Source organism: Rhagoletis pomonella, unplaced genomic scaffold, assembly GCF_013731165.1.
Source record: "Rhagoletis pomonella isolate Grant_MI unplaced genomic scaffold, Rhpom_1.0 Rhpom_scaffold_00001, whole genome shotgun sequence".
NCBI classification, from domain to species: domain Eukaryota; kingdom Metazoa; phylum Arthropoda; class Insecta; order Diptera; family Tephritidae; genus Rhagoletis; species Rhagoletis pomonella.
In genome coordinates this window covers 27309396-27333812 of record NW_023458555.1, presented here as the reverse complement: position 1 = coordinate 27333812, position 24417 = coordinate 27309396, and the positions used below count along the sequence as shown (strand labels likewise).

At 39.2% G+C, this 24417-nt stretch overlaps 2 protein-coding genes across 2 annotated transcripts in view; one reads left to right on the top strand and one right to left on the bottom strand.

The window, feature by feature from the left end:
* LOC118742822 overlaps positions 1-7078 on the top strand; it is a 46343-nt gene extending 39265 nt beyond the window's left edge. Inside the window, exons 6-13 of the mRNA XM_036475244.1 lie at positions 153-534; positions 642-1242; positions 1578-1754; positions 4313-4505; positions 4596-4860; positions 4932-5109; positions 5208-5219; positions 5320-7078. Coding sequence (XP_036331137.1) covers positions 153-534; positions 642-1242; positions 1578-1754; positions 4313-4505; positions 4596-4860; positions 4932-5109; positions 5208-5219; positions 5320-6496 — 2985 coding nt within the window. The 3' untranslated portion in view covers positions 6497-7078. The remainder of the gene's footprint in view (positions 1-152; positions 535-641; positions 1243-1577; positions 1755-4312; positions 4506-4595; positions 4861-4931; positions 5110-5207; positions 5220-5319) is intronic.
* Positions 7079-16122: 9044 nt separating this feature from the next.
* LOC118751036 (nuclear receptor subfamily 2 group E member 1) lies at positions 16123-17240 on the bottom strand. Its single transcript, XM_036485801.1, has 2 exons — positions 16409-17240; positions 16123-16334 (listed from the first exon to the last, which is right to left on the bottom strand). Exons 1-2 carry the CDS (start codon positions 17238-17240, stop codon positions 16123-16125), a joined length of 1044 nt encoding a protein of 347 aa, XP_036341694.1.
* Positions 17241-24417: the final 7177 nt, after the last annotated feature.

Below are 24417 nucleotides of genomic sequence, written 5' to 3'. Positions count from 1 at the left end.
TTTAAACTACTCAATTACAGACAGCAATATTAGTATTAAATTAAATTATTAAATAATTTGGAGAAATTCATATCCATTCATTCGCTAACATACTGCTATCGAAACTTTTTTAACGGTAGAAAATTCTAAATAACAGAATCTTTTCCGTTTAGGTCGATGAGGGCATCGAAGCGATGCTCTGCTGTTGGCTACAGCAGCTACAGGAGTTTGGTGGCCCTGAAGTGGATAAACCCGATTTGCTCAAAGGTTCAATTGGCTCGTTAAAAAATCTTGGCCTCATAATACCAGGCGGCGGTACGGCAACCGCCACTGGCGCTGGTACAACAACGGCAAATGGCGGTAAAGGTACATCGGGCAGCAATAGCTTGGCGCGCCATAATCCTGCGCTGCTGGATATGCGCGCACGCTACAATGGCGATTTGGTGCAGCTTAAAGAGATACCCTTGAATGGTTCAACAGAGTTGAAGGCCAAAGCAATGGACTTGCTTGTGCTGGCGCATGGCATGCGACATGAGAACATTAACCCCTTAATTGGTATGTAATAAATACTTTTAGCAGCGGCGCGTTTAATTAAAAGTTATTTTGTGAAAACTTTGTTGTGCCTTTTCACATTCACTTCCCTTCCGCTGTCTTCCAATTAGGTTGGCTATCCGACCCAAATCGCACTGCCATGGTGTTCGATTACTGCTCACGCGGCTCACTGCAAGATGTGCTCATCATGGACGAAATCAAATTGGATTGGAGTTTCCGTCTCAGCCTGCTGACGGATTTGGTGCGCGGCATGCGCTACTTGCACACCTCAGCGATGCGCGTGCACGGCACATTAACGTCTCGTAATTGTGTGGTGGACGCGCGTTGGGTGCTAAAAATAACTGATTATGGGCTCGCCACATTCTTCGAAGCGCAAGGCTTACTGCCACCCACACGCACCGCCAAGGAGCTACTGTGGACAGCGCCGGAATTGTTGCGCACAATGAAGACACATCATCATCATCATGGGCGCGTATTGGGCTCACAAATGGGTGATGTCTACTCGTTTGGCATTATCATGCAGGAGGTTGTGGTGCGGGGTGAGCCCTATTGTATGCTGTCGCTGTCGCCGGATGAGATAATAGCGAAGATTAAAAAGCCACCGCCGCTGATACGACCCTCCGTATCGAAGGGTGCCGCACCGCCAGAGGCTATCAATATTATGCGTCAGTGCTGGGCTGAGCAGCCGGACATGCGACCGGACTTTAATTCGTGAGTATTGCACAGCGAGAAGTCTATTTACTGGCTTTCTATATTTATTGTTAATGCGCCTATCACGCGAATGCGGAACGATGGGCATACATATAAATATATATGCGATGTGGCGTTTTGCGTTCAATTACATACATACATACATAGTTACGTATGTGCATATAAACCTATAGAATCAAGGCTATTTTCTGCTTTTTTCTATATTTACTTTTCCGTTCTTAATCTATCTACGGCGTTGACGTATTGTGCCTGCTGGCTGTTGGTGACAACCTTAATGACTTCGCCAATGATGTGCTATTGATAAAATGTGTCTGCTCGCTATTAACTTTTGACAGAGTTTACGAGCGTTTTAAGATGCTCAATCATGGTCGCAAGGTGAATTTCGTAGATACAATGTTTCAAATGCTCGAAAAGTACTCGAATAATTTGGAGGAGTTGATACGAGAGCGCACCGATCAGCTGGATATTGAAAGGAAGAAAACTGAACAATTGTTGAATCGCATGCTGCCGAGGTAAGTATTGATTTCGGAATTTTAACAATAAAAATACAAATGTACTTATGTACTTGTATGTACACTAGAGATGCACATAACCAATGGACCGGAACCGGAAAACCGGGTGCTTTAAAGAGCCGAAACTCGATTCAAAAAGAACCGTACGACGGTTTCGTAAGATTCGTAACTCGATTCTAAAATACCCGAAAACCGGTTCCGAAAAAACCGAAACTCGACTGCAAAAGACCCAAAAACTCGATTCCAAAAGAACAGAAACCCTTTTCCAAAAGCTCCGAAAAACGGTTCCAGAAAAACCATAAAACGATCTCAGAGTAACCGAAAAAATAAGTAAAAAGAACTGAAAAACCATTCCAAAAGAACCGAAAGCGATATGTATTATGGAGTTCTGAGTTGATCTACCAAATTTTGTTCGTTTCGAGGCTCTATATCATATAGCCGCCATATACCCGATCTGGCCGACTTACATTAACTTTGTTGTTTTTCATGCTATCAATTTGAGATTCTGTTTGTATTCATATTCAGCCTTATCATGAGTTTCATTTTCCCCGAAACGGTTCACTTTTCACTTTTTATTTCCATGTATTTACTATGGGCGGAATAAAAATTTTTGGGTGAATTTTCTTTCGGGCGAAACTCAGGATTAGGCAGATTATGAAGTTCTGAGTTGACCTACAAAATGTTTTCCTTTGAATTCAATATTATGCGGCAAACAGAGATTTGAATGCATGAAAAGAGCAGCGACAACATCGAAAAAAACATGTTCGAAAACGTGCATTTAAATTCAGTTTCCATACTTTACTTTACTTTGTAACAAAAATATGCAGAGAAATTTAATTTTTGCAAAAACTTTTTAAAATGATTTGTAAGGCTATTTCGGTAGGGCCTCACATCACTAATAAACACACATATTCACATCACTAATAAACACACATATTGACAACTTTTAACAATTTATTTTTTTGTTATTTAATTCTAGTTATTTTTTTATAGAAATATAATTTATTCTGAAAAATCCCTAAAACTTTTCGCAAAAATTTGCAACGATTTAATTAGGTCCCTTAGAAATATTTTGAGTATGCGGTTTTACAGCCCATTGAATTGTAATAAAATGCAAGTTTGAAGCAGCTGGGACCGTTAATTTTTGGCAATTTTTTGTGATTTTTCGATAACAATAATAAATATGGATACAAGCTGTTAAAAGATCACTCTAACGCTGGATTTCCACTAAACACTAAATGGCCAAAAATTGTAATGAGTAGTCATTAAATTCATTTCCACATGGCATATTTTGAATGCCTCAATTTTTTTGTAATTTTAATGCCTAGTGAAAATTCGACATAAGTCTTCGTCCTCTGAATCCGATAAATAAGAATCGCCATAAATCAAAGGTATCTAGTAGGCGTATATGGCTCATTAATGGAATGAGTTAGGTTACTCATACTGTCACCGTTAAGAAGTCCACAGAGTTAAAATTATCAAATCAAATTATCAAATGGACGCTGAAATGGTTTTCGAAGCTGCACAATGGCAAATGAAGTGCTTAACACTCCCATCCTTTGCTAGTCCTGCATCTATGCCTATGCAGTATTTTGCAGGGTAGCCCATTTGTGTCGTCTACGGAAAACAGCCAAAGCACATTGTTCAACTTGCACTGCTCTGATAAAGAGATGAGCAAAGGGGGTACGATATTTGTTTACCTGAAATATCTTCAAACCTGCTAATGGACCGTGTCGAGATTGACAAAGCGCGACTCCCCAGGACCATGTTACCTTAAAAATGGAAAGATATATATAGCCCCCGTCTTCTCTCTATAGAGCTACGCTCTTGCTGGGTTACTTTCCCAACAGATGGCTTGAGGCTAAGATCGTGTTTATACCAAAAATGGGTAAGCCGGACCATGGTTATGAACGAACTCCTTTTCACACTGAACAGCCAAGGCTTTGAGACGCAAGGCTATGCAGATGATCTGGTAATCTTGTGTTACAGGGCTACATGACGACCACCGCTTGCAACAATCCTTACGCATCACTTGAAAACGGTGTGAAGATAAGGACTAATATTGTTCCATTTACTCGCAAGAGGAAATTATCTGCGACTAAACTCACTTAGAGCGGAACAAGAATAGAATTTTCCAGTGAAGCTAAGTATCTTGGGGTAACTCTTGATTAAACACTCAACTGAAATACAAATTTGGACGCTGTTATCAACAAGGTTATTCATGTGTCTTTGGTAAAACATGGGACCTTTCTTCTAACACAGTGGATGGAATTTCCAGGGCATATAATCCTTTCTTCAAAATAAGCTTCAAATAAATTAATCAATTTACGCAGAGGGGACCTCAAAACTCAAACCTCAAGGGTACCACAAGGGACACTGATCCCTTCGCTATGACCGCAGTGAAATTATTCTCTCAGAAATAAACGTCTGTCGCTTTTTTGAGCTGCACGAAGAAACGCCAGAACACATTTTGTGTGAATGTAACGCCTTCGCATTTTGCAATGAGAAAGGACACAATTCACTGACATCTTATTTCCATAATTCTTTTACCTTTGCAGTTCAGTTGCGGAAAAACTGAAAATGGGCTTAGCTGTCGAACCGGAGGAGTTTTCCGATGTGACGATATATTTTAGCGACATCGTTGGTTTTACAACGATCGCTGCACACTGTAGTCCCGTACAGGTTGTCGATCTGCTAAATGATCTCTATACCATATTTGATGCGACTATCAATGCTTACAATGTGTATAAGGTGAGTTTGTGGATTTAAAACTAGAATGAAAATCCAACTTTGTCTTATCTACATACTTATATGAACAACGTTTTTCTGAAATTTCCTTAGGTGGAGACAATAGGCGATGCGTATATGGTGGTCAGTGGCTTGCCGGTCAAAATACCCGATCATGCAGAACAAATCGCTACAATGGCTTTAGATTTGCTACACCAAAGTGGCCGCTTTAATGTGAAACATCTGCCAGGTGTGCCACTACAGTTGCGCATAGGATTGCATACAGGGCCCTGCTGTGCAGGCGTGGTGGGGCTAACTATGCCGCGTTATTGTCTATTTGGCGATACGGTGAACACGGCTTCGCGTATGGAGTCTACGGGTAAGAATCGAAGCACCAAAGCGTGCTGGGTTTGGTAAAGTAGTGAGGAAATTTTTTTTTTGTATCTGTAGGCTCCTCTTGGCGCATACACATGTCGCAGGAGACGCGCGATCGTTTGGAAGCGCGTGGCGGCTATGCGATAGACCCACGTGGGTTGATCGATATTAAAGGCAAAGGTATGATGAACACTTTTTGGCTGCTGGGTAAGAAGGGATTTGATAAACCGCTACCTACACCACCGCCGATTGGGTAAGTCTTTGAACTACATAATTTTCAAAGCTACGAAGAGATCTTTATATCTAACTTATTTGACCATATATTTTTTTAACGATATAATGCTTTCATAGTGAATCACATGGGTGAGTTTAGTGAGAAAAGCCCAAAAGTATTTTTTACACACTTTCTCTCGCACTTTAGTTAATACTCTAACATTCCCTTTTCCCCCATCTATTATTGCAGCCTCGACGAGTCGCTCATACGCAACTCAATTACACTCAAAGCACAAGCGAATAAATCACGCAACAGCACCAACCCATCTTCGAGTCAGTCTTCCTCGCTGGCCGGCGAATCGGTCGAGGTGAAAGTGGAGATCACTCCACCCACCAATGCGGATGTTTGTTCATCGAACTTGCCAAACTCCTACTCGCTCGACTCCACCTCGACCAACACGATCAGCCCAAATATCACGCTCTGTCCCGAATTCCCCACCAAAACGCCCAACGCCAGTCCGCAATCACGCAAGATGTCCGAACTCACGCCCGATAACCTGCTCACGCCCAGCACTTTTAATCGCCTTCCCAGCTCCGCAGGCGGTTCATCGTCACGTCTGTATAAAAAAATCGAGGAGATGATGGATCTCAGTTCACCTTACAATCACTACAAATGCCTCAGCCCCAGCGAAAGCAACCTCACCCAATTTTACGACGGCAAATATCTATACAGTAACGTCGGTGTTTGCAGCGCCGTCGGTGGGGGTAGTGGTGGTGGTAGTGGCTCTGGCGGTGGTAGCGTACACAGCAGTAGCGTAAAGTTCGACTCAAAGCCCGGCTCAAGTCGTCTATTGCGCCGTCAATTTAGTCTCGATCGTGACGATACGCAATCGAAATTGGATCATCATCATCACCATCAACATCATCAAAGTTCACTACAAGTCACACACACAATGTCGCTCTCGAATAAGTCCTCCATGCTGGACATACCCGTTTTGCATGACACCTCACGCAGTCCGAAGGGTACGCTCACACGCGCGCACAAACAGAATTCGACTTCGATTACACAAGATCTTGAGAAAATTGAAGAGATACCACTTTCACCTGCATCCTCACAGCATCACAGTAGTTTGGATAGCAATTTGAATCGCAGTCCACCCTCAACGGTCGAGGCACAAACACCACCGACGAGTGCCAAAATGGCAGCCGCACTGCTGTCGGCGCCCACCTCGCCAGCGCCATCGCGCTCCTTAAATGGTGTTGGTTATAGCGTTGTCGGCGGCGCTGTAACGGAAAGTCCCACCACAGATGCATCGACGGCGACTACGACGGCTTCAGTAAATTCGAGCAACACGACGCCGGGGGAAGATAGTGAGATGCGACGCAATGAACTGACGCTCAATGTGGAGACTTTATTGAGCAGGTAGGGGACAATTTAAGGCGTGCACACATATGTAAGTCGTGAACGCCACCAAGGGGCGGTTGAGAATTAAAAACGGAAAAATATGTCATTTAAATTTTGTGATGTTTTAAGTATTTAACTTTGACAACTCGAGTTGCAATTATTTTTTTTAGATAAATTTTAATTTAATGTCTCATCCTAAAGGGGTATGCCAAGTAAAGTTATACGCTTAATTCGCACTGTGCCGAAAGTCTACGTTCGAGTAGATTGTGAAACGTCAGTTCCATGCAGTAGTACAATTTAATTCGAAATGACAAGTCGTGTGATGATTAGTGAATATCTAGGAAATTTGTAGGTTATTATTAGGAAAGTACGAATATTAGGCAAATATATAAACGTGATGTTGGCGGTTGTTTTCTGGTATCGGTCTGTGAAGGTAGTGGAGTGTGAAGTTTGATAGTATGCGGCGATGAGGAGCGTAATACTTATTATTTTGTTTTATGGGTTTTCCTACTGTATGTGCTGGTATTTATTGATATGTGACTACATAGTTGAGGATCAAAATATTAAAAAGTAGAGCTCAATATTTAAAATTGTGCTAATTGAACTGACCGATTCATTACAAGTATAGTCATTCTATTAATTCGAATGCAAAAGTTACGAAATTTATACTGTCAAACTGTGAAAATGTACTTCTGGCGCACCTAGTACAGATGGCATTGTTATTTTTCGCTATTTTTCATATTTCCAATATAACTTATATTAGGGCAGAGTAATTTGTTCGGAGCAAAATTTTCCAAGAAAGTGTATAGCTAATTCAAATTCTACGATTAATTCAAAGCAAAGAGGGTGAATAGACTCTATACACAAAATGGCATTTTATCCTCTCAATTATTAGAAGAAAAATCAGTAGATATATTGTGTGAAGAAAACACAAAGTTTTGCATATGAAAATTTAATTTCGTTCAAAAAAAATATAATACACTGATATTCCTTTTAAAAATTAGGAGGATCGGATGCCATTTTTGTTATATATTTTGTTCATAATTTTTTACATACATATATTTTGTATATAAAAATCAAGGAAAAATTTATGAAACCTTAGCCTGTTTATCACAGGAGCAATTGTAGGCGATTCAAGTGGCCATCTAGAGATGGTGAGACGGAAGTTAATGAGCTCCATAAAACCCAAACCGTAGTTTCAGATCGGTGTAATTTGGTGGCGGGTTACTCAATTTGCATTCCTGTAAGAGCGCGTCAATAAAGGCAGTTGACGCAACCGATGTGTACAAACCAATATTTATTCTACGTGGCCTTCTTACGGAGTACCTTCGTTGATAGTAAACCTTGCCTTCTCAAAGGTAAAAACAAAGATTTGCTTTTCAGCAGTTGGAGGGTGCTCGGTTGGTTTCGGAAAAAGCCCATCCCTTTAACTATCGGTCCGTTATTCGCCCAGCCACTGGATTGGCTAGTGTTTTTGCCTACTAAGGTTTTGGTAAGGTGCGAATACATAGACAGTCACCAACTCTAGTGCTCAAACGATGTCGCAACTACGGGTACCTTCGAAGTACCTACAGCAAGGAAACCGTATTGCTTAGAGCACTTAATGGCCTTAAAGGAAGACCCCATCGCTCGCCAAGGCTACTTGTGGTTCAAAATCCATTTCGAACTCCACTTATGGCACTTGGGATGTAAGAAAAGGTTATGAAAATAAGAAAATGGGGCAGAAAAATTTACAAACGTGGACAAAAGTAATGAAGGGATGGCAAGTCCAGAAAGTAGCTTCACGACAATGCGGCCTGGGCAGTTTTTGGGGTGGTTTCATAATGAGCTCTTGCGTTTTATTCAACACCTTCCAGATCACGAACAGGCCGAGTTCCCGTTTGATCGCTTGGAGGGAAATCGGCACCTCCTACATCAGTATGGTTTCCGACAAACCACCCTATTTGCCAAACCTGTCGGCCTCCTCGTTTCCCGTGGCGCCGGAGTAGCCCGGAACCCAGTACAGATGTACATCACTACTGGTATGTAGCAAATTCAGAGCTGCATTCCGCCACAGTGCTCTGCGATAGTAGAGATGCAACAAGATGTAAATTGCTGCCGCTGCTGTGGTCTTATGTGGCCCTGTCAGGCCGCTCATTAATAGCCTATACACACTTTCCCTTTTCCTAAAATATATTTTATTCTCCGCTGCTGTTCACCAAACCAATATCCATGGAACGGTGTCGGCCTGACTATCGCCGTGAAAATCCAGTGGGGAAGAGAAGGCTATAAGCCCCAGGTGCATCTTAGCATCCTTTTGCATGCATAGAATGCCGCGGAGGCTTTCTTCGCCCGCTCCTTCACACTGAGGCGCCACGGCAGCTTACTATCGAGAATTATTCCGAGGTACTTGGTGCTTTACTTCATCTGGAAGGTCACTCCATCCAGTTTAGACTTAGACCAGTTGGGAACCTTGTATTTCCTGGTGAAAAATACCATATCTGCCTTTTCTGCGTTGATACTAAGCCCCACTTCGTTTGCCCATAAATCAATCACCCGTAGTGTTTGGCTCATAAGTGAGCTGATTGTGGACAAACACTTCCGCTTTCTATGACAGAAATATCATCCGCATATGCAGTAAATTCGGCAAGTCCTCCCTCCATTTTCTGCAGTAACCTATTTACCACCAGCAAACAGAGTAGCGGCGATAATACGCTCACTTGCGGCGTACCCTTGCTAACCGGTTTGGTGGTCTTATGCCTACCCCACTGCATCGAAACACTTCTGCAGCTCAACATATAAGAACTGACACTGTTAACCTGGCACCCTTAAGAAAACGTATCACCTTTGTAAAATGAGAGTTTATGAGGACTATGTGGTAACCTATAGACTTATAAACCTTCGAGAACGAATCGCCTTCATCCAGTTTGTGGAATATAACCAGCCTTGGGTTGGAGCTACTTCTTAAGGGTTACCTCAATAGTTCTTACTATGTCACAGCGCCAGTGTGCCCAGATAATAAAAATCTTCCTTATTCTTTCAATTCCGCTTATTCTTTGCAGAGATGCAAACATTTATAGAATGCGATTTAAGCAATGCAAATTCAAAATTGCGGACTTAACATAGTTTCAATCACGTACTTTAAATTTTTATATCTCAACGAGGAATCATCATCATTGAAAAAATAAAGATTTTTTTAAAGGTGAAGAAGCGCATTTTGAGTTAAAAATTGTGCCAATATTCGAAAATATACAGTGCCGGACAAAAGTATTGGCACATTGAAAAAAAAGATGATTTTTAAGTTAAAAATTGCCGGACAAAATTATTGGCAGAGTGAATTTTTCGAAATATAGAAAGTTGCAAATTACTATGCAAATTTATTGAATTTTTCTGAGTTTTGCACAAATTTCGGAGGTTTTATAGTTATTTTTTTTTTTGGTTTAGAATGAACTTTTATAAACAATTGTGGAAAATAAATTAGAATAAAAAACTTTGCTTGTATTGCAAAAAATTCACTGTGAAAATACTTTTGTCCGGCACTGTATATACATAATTTGTTGAAATTTTTCAAAAATGGATGTTTTCAAGCTCTTAGGTTAGAATATCTCATGAGCCTGCTGGAGTAATTGTGAAACCGGAAATAGGAAATAGATGGTCCAGTTTTTTCCAAAATTTTTTTTTTTTATTTTTTCTTCTTTCTCCGCGTCGAAGAACCAAACTTTATTTTATTTGGCAGCTTTCGTATTTCTTTTACAAACAAAGGTAGCTAAAATTAAGAACTTATCAGAGTTAGTGGCGTTTTCTCAAGTAGGTTCCAAAATTTATGAATCTGAACTTCAAACACATTTTTTCAGAACAAAATTTGTGTTGAAAGGAAAGATAAAATTTAATAGATAACTACTTGAGAAAATGGACCTTAGTAGCTAAAATTTTTTATCTTTTACTTGCTCTATGAAAAAAATTTAATGAATTTTTAAACTTACATGTGTCTATTTTTGAACGACAATCGTTACTACTTAAACCTGGTAATAGTAAAAAACTAGTAATTTAAATGAAAAAATATAGCAAAGAAATTTAGCAAATATTTTAAAAGTTAAATTTATATACCGAAATACATGCATAACAATAAAAAATAAATAAAAATATAAAAAACGAAGCCTCTGAAAGGGCTCATGTAATATTTCCAATTAAAAAAGAAAAACAATTTATTATAAATGTTTTAGCAATTGGCCAAATAAACTAAATGTATGTAGAGAAAAAGGCGCACAATTAGTATGCCAATAGCATGAGTGAAAAATGTAAGGCTTTTGCCAACGAAATGCCAAAAACGTAACTGAAAATACCTATAACGGTACAAACTTATTAAAAACAGAAATATATATGTAAAATAAGACAAGAGAGAAGTAGTTAAGTATCAGAATTTGCGAATACATACGAATGCATGTATATGAGCAAATCTCACGAGTTTTTTTTTTTTTAGTGGCACTCCCTTCTCTCGCCGAAAAAAAAACGCTAAAGCATTATTTCTGCATTTATTTGAATCAATTTAGTTTCAGAATTAAGTTCAATAAAAAAAAAAACAAGTACTTAAAAAGTTTTAACCCTAAGACGTTCACTCGACATTTTTCTTTTAATAACTTTGGGAAGTTTTGAGATAGAATGTTCACACTTATGGCAATTAAAGTTGGCACCAAAAACAAGATATCTGTGAAGTTTCAAAAGTGTGCCACCAAATTTAAAAAAATGGCAGCATAAAATATAACGATTTTTTTTTTTTATTTTAACAAACACGTTTGTGCCAACTCGTAAGATTTGCTCTTATATGTATATCACAAAGAATATTTAGATTTGCTAAAAATATTCTCAATTGTCTAAGCAAAATAAAATCTACAAGTATACAAAACAAACTTGAAACAGCTCTCGAAAATTTTACTGATTAAAAGAACATCCGAAAACACAAACACACTTATGTACATACATATGTATATAAATATAGTCCCCTCCAATTAACCTTGAAGCGATGTTTAGTATGAATTTATATGTATCTAGTATAAATATACATAGTATGTGTACCAAAATGTTATTGAAACCTCTGCAGTAGTTCTAAACTAAAATTGAAGACAACAATTAAATATTTAATGCAAGTTTAGCAAAAACGATTTGTAAAAGTACTTAAATTAAGTTTATAAAACTACTACCCTCTAAGACGATAAGTATTTTCGAAATAAAAAATGTTAGTCTAAGTAATTACAAAAAAAAAATATAAATAGAAGTAAGCCAAATACCCATACGCCTATTTATTTATTAAAAATAGAGACGAATAACCATACTGTGTTTTATTAGTTCCTTTTACATACAAATGTACAAATATTTTAGTCATTTATGTAGGACTAACTACAGTGACTCAAACAAACGACCACGTGTGGCTTTTTTTTAAATATTCGTAATATTTTGCCAGCTAATTTTTTTTTGTTATTTTTATATAGAAATATCGTTTAAGCTTTAACCAAAACAGTTTCAAACTTTATACAAAATTTAGGAAAATTCGACAAATTTTCATCAAAATTTCACCTTTTTTTTAGAATTTTTGAAAATTTTGGGCATACAATTTTAGTTTAATAAAGTGCAAGTTTTAAACGGCTAAAAAATCGTGTTGATTTTTGATAATTTTTTTAGTGGCTACTTTTTCGGGGTTTTTAATATAACAAGCGCAATTTACAAAAACTTGCGTTGATATTTTTAAATTTTGTTGCTGACGGTCTCCCGCATTTTATTTCATAAGATATTCATATCTTATATGAAAAAAGTGCAAAAAAGTTGAAATTTTGATGAAAATTTGTTGAAGTTTCCTAAGTTTTGTATAAAGTTTGAAGCTGTGATTTACACGGGTTTGCTTAAAGCTTAGACGATATTTTTATATAAAAATAACAAAAAAAATTTAGTTCGAAAATATTAAAGTATTTGAAGAAAATCAGCACATGGTTAGTTGTTTGAGTCACAGTATGTGGCGCCACAAAACTTGTAGGTAAGCCAAACAAATCTCTCAGTTGTATTTTTTTTTTTTTATATAAAATATCTAAAATACTTTTCTTTAAGTAAAAATCATATTAAATTATTTTGCTTAATTTTCCTATTTCTGTTAAAAAGAAAAGAATGTAACAATAATAATTAAATTAGTTATGAACGTAAAAAAAATGTTGTTTTATTCCGACCTTTTATACAACCCTTTAGGAAAACGATCAGCGTTGCCGTTTTGGTCCAATTGGACCAAAATTGGTAGCTTCATTCTCCGTTGGTAGCTTGGTTGGTTTGATGAAGCTTTTGGTAGGCAAAAATGTTTTGAAAATACAACCAAATTGAACATTAAAATTTGTTCGCTTAATTTGAGTTTACACGTTCAAAACACTGCTTTCACTTTGATTACACGTAAAAGATTTCTTTATTTTTTTCTATATTTTGCTAAGCGGACAATTTTCTGCAAACAAAAACTCACGTCCCAAAGCTATGATTGATTAGCTGTTGAAATTAACGAGAAATTACCTATCGTCTTGAAAGAAAAATTGGTGATAGGCAATTTGCAAAGTGTGAGTGTATTGGTAAAAAAGGGTGAGTGCATGCAAATTGAATCAAATTTGGAATTTTTTTTTTATTGAAATGCATAAAATGTCTGCTTTTGTTTTTTCACACACAAAAAAAAATGTTTGATATGAGTTGAATCAATCTCAAAGATATTAGATAATTAACCAATACCGTAAACAATATTATGTGTAGTTTTAATTTTCACTGCTAATTTGTGTAGCTAAAAATCCCGCAAACTCGAGAAATCTTGTTTTAATGATGAAAAAAATTTGGTAGTTTGGAAACTTATTTGGTAGGCGTTTTGGTACCTAAAAATATTTTCAAGTGGCAACGCTGAAAACGATGGCAAATTATCCCATTTTGTCAGTTGATAGAAGAAAATGGTGCCACTACTAGACCCACTCCTGGTGATGCTAGATGTGGAAATTACTTTTTGTTTACATTTAGCAATCGTTAGTTCAGCTGAAAAGAGACGCATGAATAGCATAAGTTCGACGCGACACAATGGTGCAGCGGGCCACAAATGCTGGCAAAAAATCAAAATTTTAAAATGTCTGTACGCATCTTTCTATTTCTATGTTTTTTTTTAATATTCCAGCTAAAATAAGCCAATATCTTTTGGCAGTAAAACAAACAAAAGGGTTTTTCGCTAGAAGTGCAAGGTGAATTTTTCGAGTTTTTTGTCCTGGCTTTAAGCAGCCGCTGTGGTGTAGTAGGAAGCAGTGCCCGCTACCACTCGGCAAGGCTTGGGTTCAAGCCCTGGTCAAAGCAACATTGCAAAAAAAAACACAGAAAAAAGGTTTTTTCTTAAGAGCGGTCGTCCCTCGACAGGCAATGGCAAACCTCCGAGTATATTTCTGTCATGAAAAACAGCTTCTCATAAAAATACATTCGCCGTTCGGAATCGTCGTGAAACTGTAGACCCCTCGCCGTTTTTTGTGACAACATCAAGGGGAACGCCACAAATCAAAGTATAAGCTCGACCAAACACTAACACATGTGTTAGGTCAAGGCCACGCTCTGAGCGGCAAAGCGGCGAGCGCTTCAGCGGTGAGCGACTTAAAATTAAAATATTTGACATACTATTGAAGTGGCCACACAATGAGCGGTAGAACAGCTCGAAACATCTACATAGCAACACATGGGTGCCACGAGATTTGACATCAACCGACGGTCTTTACAGAGAATTTTGATAATAGACTTTCAAGTTGTTAGCCTGCGCTCAAGTCAGGAATTGGTAACCTGTGCTCAAAATCAAACGGTTATCTCTACGAGCTTTCACGCTTCTGCGCTGCAAGGAGCCTAACCCTCTACCCTACAAAATCCGTAGCAACCATTTTTGCTACCTGCACGAAAGAGATACGGCTACAACAGTTTCGACACTGAACAACCAAAAATACTGAGAGTAACATTCGACTGCCAGCTCTCTTTCTCGGCGCACACAACCGCATCAATGTCCTGTAATCGCTTGATTGGCAACATAGTAGGCAATTTGACGACGCGCTCTAAACTTTTCAGCGGCCGTGTGGTCGCCGGGGACAAGTCGGATGTAGTGAACGAAGCTATAGACATGCCACTACAGAGCACACGCTTCCAGAGGTAGCCAGAACATCACATATCACAGGGAGACGCAAACAGAAAGTTCCCAGTAGAGTGCTACATATGTGAGCACCTGAACAGACACTTGCACGACGCGGAAGCTCCTGCAATATTTCCCGATTTAGTAATTCCCAAGTCTGTGTGTGTAAACGCCCATTATAATATGCGCATTAAAATGGCGGCATTCGCATGGGAGTTAATGTCATCGTTTACGAGTATAAGCGACTTAAAGTAGTTTGACTGACATTAAGTATTAATTATAACCAGTCTCCTTCGCTTTTCTTCCATATCCAGGGAGAACAAATGGTGCTGTTATTAAGCCAGATGATGTCGATATCACCTACGATACTATTATGAAAAATTTAACGTTAAAATTCGGCAGCTCTTTTTGTCCTCTGCAGCATCAGACATATTTACTCATCTCCACCTTATTCGAGTAGCTCAGTTTACAGTCCGCCAGCTCAAGCAGCTTTACTTGTTTACCAATAAATTCCTTTTCATACCTCGTTATCATACCTTCTGCATTCAGTGTTGCCGTTGAGAATTTTCAGAAAGTCGCAAAAAAAGGGTCGAATTTACATGTACATATAAAGTCTTTTCCCGACTAGAACATTCCGCTGCTGAATTTAAAAAGAAAATAGCGGGACAAGATTTCCCCAAAACACAAAAATCGAGTTGCTGCAGGCAGAAGAGTTGCATTTCCTTTAAAAGTGATGAATTTTTTCGTAATTACAGGAGGAAATATTTTATAAAAGCATGGTTCTGTTAAAATTTCATAGAAAAATCTCTGAAAAGGAGCAAAATTCGCACATAATTTTGGAAAAGGGTCAAAAAATCTTAATTTTTAAAAAGTCCGGTCAAAGAGTATTGGCACCTAAAAAGGGTCAAATTTCCCCTTTAGTCGCACAACGGCAACACTGTTCGCACTAATTTTAGCGAAGTTACCATGAAACGGACCTAAAATATTTACCCTCCTTAACTCAATTATGTTTTGGACATCGGTGACTTGATTGCCGTGGTTGTTCTTACATTAATTCGCTCTGTCCTTGAAACCTTCCGTATGTCGGCTAACTTTTTTCATACAATTTTTGGCAGTTACAACTTTTATTATAAAAATGGCTCTTTAACAATTATTTTTCGACATTTATTTAATTACTCCTTAAATAACAGTTACGTCTGATTTTTAATTTATAAATCCAAAATAACAGTTATTTTTAATTTTTATCTTAATAATCCGCAAATATCAGTTAATTTTTTTAACTTTTGTTTTGAATTTTTCCGTCACATTTTTAAAGGTCTTAACCGTGGACCAAATACAAAAATTGAAATTGGGATGAAAAAATTTAGTTAAAATAAATAAATTTCGAATGCAACTTTTTTTTCGTAATTTAGATGGAATGCATCACTCTTAAATATCGACTAGAGGTGAATATGGCTATTAAATCTATGCACTTATTTTCAACATTTTCTGGAAATTTCTTCTGGCTATCCTCACAAATTCTTCACAATATCTTTCACAACAGACCGAAAAAGCGACGAAAGCAAACTTTCATAACAGCGCTGAGTCAATTGCCTCAAACCCAGTAACAATGTGCCGAAACGCAACCAATTTGATTGCTGCATGGTGTAGCGCGCGAGGGAAACCAAAGCGCCATTTGCATAACTCTCCAGCAGGACTGCGTTCTCTGCGCTAACGGCCAACTCTGTAAGCCAACAAAATACCAACTATTTATGTCAACATCGACCATGTTCATAAGTACATAGTACCACCGCTTACCTTTCCGGCATAGTATTAGGGTTTCAAGAAAATTTAACTCCATCACGTCGGCCCGCAGCTGCTTTGCCTCCACAATAATGCGCCGCAATTGCGGATCACCGCAGGCATCAATCATGGCGCTTATGTCGAGCGACCAATGGGAGGCGCGCAGCACAAAGCACTCATTCCACACGGCGCTCAAAATCGCCTCCTGTTGCGCTGCAGCAAGTGTACGGAATTGTTCATTGCACTTAGCCTGACGCAGGCAGGTGACTAGAATTTGTGCAAGTATTTGAAAATTCATTGCATTGCCGCTGGCGTTAACCGCATTTACTGTACCACTGCGTCGTTGTTGTTGTTGTTGCACGAGTGCAGTATAATGCGAAGATATGCAACCGATAGCAGTCGTGCGATTGTTGCCGCCGCTGATGTAACCGCTATGCGTCGGCGACGGTGTTATGCCGCCATGTTTCGCTATGGCTGTCGCTTGTGTGCGTGGTCCGCGCTCTTCCTGCACAGCGGCCACATTCATGCCCACGGCTAGGCAACGTTGTAAACGACAATATGGACACCAATTGCGGCGTGCCTTATCCACAACACAATTGCCTTTTGCGGCTATGCAGGCGTACATGGTGCCTTTCCGTACGCTGCGCTTGAAGAAACAGGAACAGCCATCACAACAGAGCACACCATAATGCTTGCCCGAACTCTGATCGCCGCAAACTTGACAGGCGCTGGGCACATGCGGTGTATTCGCTGTAGTCGTCGGTGGCACAAGTCCGCTATATAGCGTGGATATTGTGGGTGCTGTAGAACTCTGTTGGGAACTATCGGCTGCACCTTGATGTAGCATGTTCGGGAGCCGCGATCTAGGAAACAACTGAAATCCTTTGCTAACTTGCGTGCAGTTTTTATAGCTACGCTTCTCATTTCTAGCGCTAGACGCTGGCGTTTCGTACTACTTTTGCGTATCTCCACATTTCAATGCTTTCCTAGGTAACTACGTTATGTTTTCAATCACGCTTCCTTTGTTATTTCTTACTGTTAACTCACATCCTTGTTTAATTTTTGTCAATCATAGCCGCGTGGCACCTCTTCAATGGCGTATTTACATAACCACTTACTCGTATGTCTGTTCACTTTATTGGTCAATAGAGCGGTTGTCCTGTCGATCAACGTTGTCCAGCGACTTCAACGGCAAAGCAAAGGTTCGCAAGTTTTTATTAATAAGCGCATCAAAATGTCCCTAGTGGCATGAGGCGGTAATACTGACGTACTTATGTTGGCACATTACAGTAAAATACCGAAGTGATGTAAAGGAATGTCGGTTAGGAGTTTCAAGTGCCTAAGCGGTTAAGAATACGATTTTTTTACAAAAATTTGGTTATACGGTCATTTCAGTAAAGACAAATATAGATCGATCGCAAGAAATCTTCGTCAAATGGAGGTCTATTAGAAAAGTATACTTTCTTCTAAAAACTCTTCAGCAGCTAGTCAGAATTTAGATGAAGGCTTCACCTCGATCTGAGAATTTGGATATGCAAACTGTGAGCCGGTAGAAAAATTTCGGTGCAATAGGGCTTAAATGGGGTAGAGGTGCACCACAAGCTGCTAAAATCAGGCTGCTGAAATCAGGTGGAGGTGTAGCTGTTGTTGTTATTGTAACAGCATACAAATTTCCCAAAAATATTTTGCGCAGTGATGCTGGAGCGAAAGACGTTGGCTATATATAAATCTGGGTCGTTCCGGTTACGTAGTCCCGACCATCGTGGGAACGAAGAGTAGCTGTGCTAACAGTTTATATGGCTGACGTTTCATTCATCGTCTGATTACCCTCAGCAAAGCGGGACTGAGCGTTCACGTAGACTAAACCAACTTAGTACTATTCACTAGGAAATACAGGTTCCCAGTCTGGAGCAGACACGAGCTAGGAAACTACTCTACAACCAAAGCCAATCACAAGATCCATTTGGAGGAGTGGGGGAAGAAGGCCTAAGCGGAATTTTTTATATGTTAAAATAATATTGGTCTGTACTACTTCTTGCTTTTCGCTTTCACGTTTGATATTCAAGGCTATCTACTCTGTGATGTATCAGTAAGAGGAACAGCCAAGAAAAAGAAGACATATGTATCTAAGAGAAAAATCAACTGGAGAGCTCTCAATGGTAAGTCTTGGACTCAACAACAAGAGCGCCGCCTCACACCGCATAACACGCGCCACCCGTGAACCTAGTAGCTAAAAACATAGGCTTACAACTTTTGATAGGATTTGCGCTTTTATATCAGCTTGGATTCAGGACGTACGGTCAGCACAGTAGTATAGCTTCATCACTGGTAGATTGAGTAGTCTATGTGATACCGCACTCGAGTTTCTAAAGGTATCTTGCAGCTACAATAGAAGTAGTTAGTTGGCGTACCTTCTACCTTATTTGCACCCCTTACGCCAACCAGCAACCTCTATTTGCACTGATGGTTTCGAAATGGTCGTTGAAGTAGAAGGTGTGGTTTACTTCCCTGAACCGGAAACTTGCAGGTCCTTGACACTAATGGACTTCTGTAGTATTTGTTCTTTGTTAGTGTTGTATCTGCAGCTTTTTAAATAGATAGAGCGGCTCTGCCACCGAAAATAAATATGTTGAGCAGAGTATAAACATTTATATTTCCAATTAGGCAGCCGTTAAGGCACTCGTCTTATATTATGACTACCCTAAGGCTATTGTAGATAATAAGAAGGCTATAGGAGAACTATCTACGGCCAAAATCATCCGGCTATATTTGGTCCAAAGACATAAAAGAGCTGAAGGTAATGATATGACAGAGACGCGTTGCAAGCGTGTTGAGCGCTTTGCTTTTGAGAACAGAGGCTCTACATGGCTCATGTAGAACTTTTGTTGATTTTCTTAGCTCTTTTGTTTTGAATGTATCCTACCAAACTACTACCCCAGACACACCTCCAGGCACTAGTTTTGTCCAACAGCCCTCGTGCAGAAGTATACAGCAGTTGTTGCTTTTCGAACCCTTTCAACGATGTTAGGATCCAATGTAATTTCCTTTGCAGAATTAGACCTAGCATAAGTTAAGGTGATATTTCCGAGAGATGGACAGATGTGTTTCCTTGTAAATAGTAGCAGTTCTGATTTTGTGGAATTCACTCCCAAAACACTGTTGCTGCACCATCACCAGAGGATTAGTAAACCTTACGACATACTTTTTGACGAAGGAGTCTCCTAGTTATGAGTTTATGACTCAATCTCGGAGGAGTTTGTTGACAAAATCTACCAGCATGGTGCAGAACCCAAGCTCCTGGAGTGGTGAGATGACTGCATCTGGACTGACATCATTGAAAGGACATTCAATTTCTGAGCATATTCTATGTAATGCAAAAGTTTTTCGATGTCATGAAGGGGTTTTCGTGTATTCATGTTGGGAAGTAGAGAGCTTCGCACTTAATAATTCTCTGATTTCGGTGTCCAATATGCGTTCCAGTGAGCTCAGAGGGAAGGATGAGATGCTTATTGGTCTGAACTCATTGGGTTTGTTGTGCGAAGATTTGCCCACTTGGGAGATAAATGAAATTTTACCTACGTTCATCTTTGTGGTATATAGTCGAGGCTGACAGCCGCTGTAGAGATTGTTTTTAATTAATAATTATATCCATGGTTTTCTGCAGACCGATGGGTAGGATGAGCAACTGCAAATAGCTTCCTTAGTGCTTTCATCAGAAGTAATAATAACCCTCCTGTACTGTTGGAGTCAATCGCTACTTTTGAACCCTGTAGTCCTGTAGTCGCTCCCCCGTACTGCAGGGAAGAGGGAATTCGCCATCTGGGGCATCAATCGGTGAATTGTTCGCAACCCTGGTTTCGGAACAATCAGGAAAGTGCGTCTGCATGAAAAATTCGAGCGTTTTGGAGCTGCCAACCGTCCATTCATCATTTCCTTTGAACAGGTAGCTAATCGCGCTTCGACTTTTTGAAAGGATCTTGCGTAATCGCTTTGCCTTCGAGCTGCTTTCTATCGTTTGACAGAAAGTTTCCCAGGACCAGTTCATTTTACCAAGTATTCACTGTCTGTAATGCAAGCATATTTTAACTAACATTCTGCAATGGTCCCCTCCCACTTATTTTATGGCATACACATACATACATACTTACCTATCTACGTTTGTTTACTTTGATTGGTGTAACCGTGACTGGCAATGTTTATTTACACAATGTTTCCTAACCAGCAACTACCGAGAAGACCACTTAAAATTTACCTTTAAACAACAATAACACACTCGTCTTTGTACGAGCCAGTTGTTACGAGTATTCTTCAAGTGTTGGTCAATTTGTCAGTTGTCACGCGTCATTGTGGTGACGTGGGTGTAACCAACAATCAGACAACAGCTAACATTTTGCAGCGTTAATAATTTGTAAACAATTAATTTGATTTGATTAGACCTTTGCCATCGCTGATTTAAGGGGTGTGATAGATACATATGTATGTGTAAATATACATATTTATATTTTTCTATACCCGAGCGCACCTGAGCACAAGGGTATTGTAACTTTGTTAGCATAACGGATTTTGTAACAGCCTAGAGGAATAGAGCTAGATAGATAGAGACATGTATACAACAAAATGTTCAGAATGAAAAGAAAAATCGATTAAGCCATGTCTGTCTGTCCGTACGTTCGTCCGTTTATCAAGTAAAGTCTGAGTTATCTCACCGATTCCAATTTAGGGACAGGTTGCCCTGGAGGATGGTATTGAAAATGGCCGAAATAGGTATTTTCGAAATTCGCAAAAGCTACGATCGAATGTGAAGTCGAATCTTGGCATAAAGTAAGACAGTTATGAAATTTTTGGAAAGTGGGCGTGGCACCGCCTACTTGTGATGAAATTCGCTGCGATCATTACTTACGAGTCGCACTATGAGACCCGTTGGAAAATTTCAAAATTGGAAAATGACCACGCCCAACTCCCACATGACGGTAATTTACAAAAATGCGAAAACTCCGATAAATTAGTAAAACTACTCGATGCTTGCAATAACCTCAATAATGCAATATGTTGAAAATTTAAAACGGACTAAAATGACGCTCACTCACCATATGTAACGGTAAATTTCAGAATGGAGAAAACTCCGATATTTCAATAACTTAAAACGAAAATTTACTACAACTTGCAACAACAATCTCTTAACTAGAAATAATATTAGAAATTTTTGGAAAATGGGCGTGGCACCATCCACTTATGACTACTTAATTTTATCTCAGTAATATTTATCGATTTATTCCAAACTTGGTTCAATTATTCCGATAAGTCTGATATAACAAATTATCAAAACTGTTTAAAATCGAAGAAATAACCCCTTTTTATCATGCAGTTTACAGAAAGTTGGAAAAACGCTATTTAATACGTGCACCGGCTACTTGTTTTCCTTAGAGTTCTTAGTCTGTAGGATATTTGCATTCAATGCCTTTGACGAAGTGTGCATGGGTAGGGCAGTCTTTTTGCGGTTATTGGTTAGTTGCTCTAATGCCGCCATGCAACTTGCTTACATACAAATGTTACATACTTATGTATATGTATGCATGCGTGTAATTTTGTAATGCGCTGTTTATTTGATTTACTAACGTTTAAAGTAAACAGTGGACCTACCCCACATTTTGATAAACCAAAGTTTATTCAAGCGGGCAGAACATGAAGTGAGGGTAGGGATAATCTTAGCCAATCACAGTAACTGTTGGGACTTCAGTCAGCACACCTGTCAGCATGGCATAGCGATCTCAGTGGATATAGCGGCGCCTTGGACAAAGTTGGCTGAAGTTGATGACTCGTGTTCGAATGTAAATGGCTATCTCTCCGAACTTTCTCATTTATTATTCATAGGCTAAATCTCTCTCATGGTGTAATGTTCTGGGGCCTTGGAGGGTGGTCAGAGTTACCTTTATTCCTAAGGTCTCTCATATGTATATCCACCGGGAACTACAGGCCGATCAGTCGTCTCCTTTCGTGAAGGCGCTGGAGAACTTGATTGATCTGCACATAAAAAGCTGGACGCCTTTACCTAAATCCGCATGCCTACTGCAAGACCAGATCGGTTGAAATGCCCCTACACACGGTCGCTGATATAGTATTGAATAGTATTTTCCGAAGAAGGAGTACGCGGTTGTTGCCTTTCTTGATATCGAGGGGGCTTTTTATCCGGCGATGTGGATAATTTCGTCGTTGTTTTGGGTTACTGTCGTCAACGACTTGTTGGTGGCTCTGGAGCTAAATGGCTGCCGGGTGGTTGCTTTGGCTGGGAGTTAAACTACGTGTCAGTCAGTGACGGACCCACAGGGGGTGTCTTAATACCCAAAACCCCCCGCTGGATCCGCCACTGTGTGTTTCTGTAAAGAGTCCTATTTATTTCGATAGACCTTCCATTTTAATTTAAAAATCTTTAGAGATTATATACCCCTTTAGATATTTAGATACCCCTCTACAAATTTACTTTTAATATGACTTAATAAAGCCCCATTCTTTAAGTATGAATACAAATGAGCACATCCACGGATCATCGGTATATCAAGAAGAAGTGTGACGGATTAATTAAAAAGAGCATGGTAGGAACATCAATGACCTTGTTTGAACAGGAATAGGGGGGGGGGGGGACCCACGGGGGTGTTTTAATATGGCGCATATGTATGTAAAATATGGCGTCTATGTATTAAAATACCCCCCGTGTGTCCGCCACTGACTGACACGTAGTTTAACCCCCAAAACCCCCGCTGGATCGGCCACTGATACATACATACGTTACGCTTGCACATTTACAGAATAAATACTATGGCACCTTTTTCAGCTGTCCACTCAAAGCAACTGAACTAGCACCCTTATACCTTTGATGATTGATGGGCTAGCCGATTTAGGCAGGGCTTGGTAGTGATATTCATGGGCGTAGCCAGGTAGGGGCTGGGGGGTGCGCAACCCCCGCCCTCCCTCCTAACTTTCAAATTTTCCTTATATATATATAAAATAGTACCCTGAAATTCCAGCTTAATAGGGTCGAGCCTCCGCCTCTTGTGTTCGGAACTATACGTTACATAGAATTTGTGATGACGTAATATTAGCCAAAGACCAAGGACTTGTGTCATTAGGTGTGTACTCGTATTGAGAGGACAAAATTCTCCAGCAGCAAAAGTTCTGAGAATTTAGCAGCATTCGTTCTCAAAGAGACGAAATATCAACAGAAGTACGAGAACGCAAAATTTGCAAAAACTTGCAACCTTCGAAACAGCTGATCACTTGCACAGTTGCCACTGGTGATTAATTTGGCAATTTATTTTCTGCTTGCTACATTTTCCCCCGATTTGGTATTTTATACAATTGAATAGTTTTGGATAAGAAAAACCTTTTTAAATACAAATTAATTATATCGGAATGAATAAGTTATTTTTTCCATAATTATTTGGGATATCACATGGTGACGCATTCAAAAACAAGATTATCTCCTCCAAACACCCATCATTGATCCAAAAGAAATGTAATAGATACAGCTTTAAAATTATAAAATTCATTTCGACAATCAACCTACCAAAACCGAAAACTTCAGCAAAAAAACATTTCAGCATGCTGCATTTAAATCTAGTTTGGTATGTTTAAAGGAAAATTATGGTACAAACGAAAAATGTCATACGGCAACCATTGCCAGCACACACTAGGGTAAACAAACTGGAGATTAATAGCAAATGAACGAAACATAAACTCAACAAACGTTGTGCTTATTAAATTTACTCACTTTTTCGTTGTATACTAGCATTAATGATAAAACTTGCAATAAATAACTCAAAAATGCCATATTTTCTTTTGTTTATTTACAAACATGTGTTTGTGATCAGCTGATTTTCTTACTTGCAAGTTTTAGCTGGGAAAAATTTTTCCAGCCGAAATTTGCAGCTCTCTTTCACATTTTGCTCTCTCAATTTCCCCTACTTTGCAAGTTTTTTGGGTACGAGAACGCAAAACCAGTAAAAGTTTTCTAAAACTTTAGATAGTTG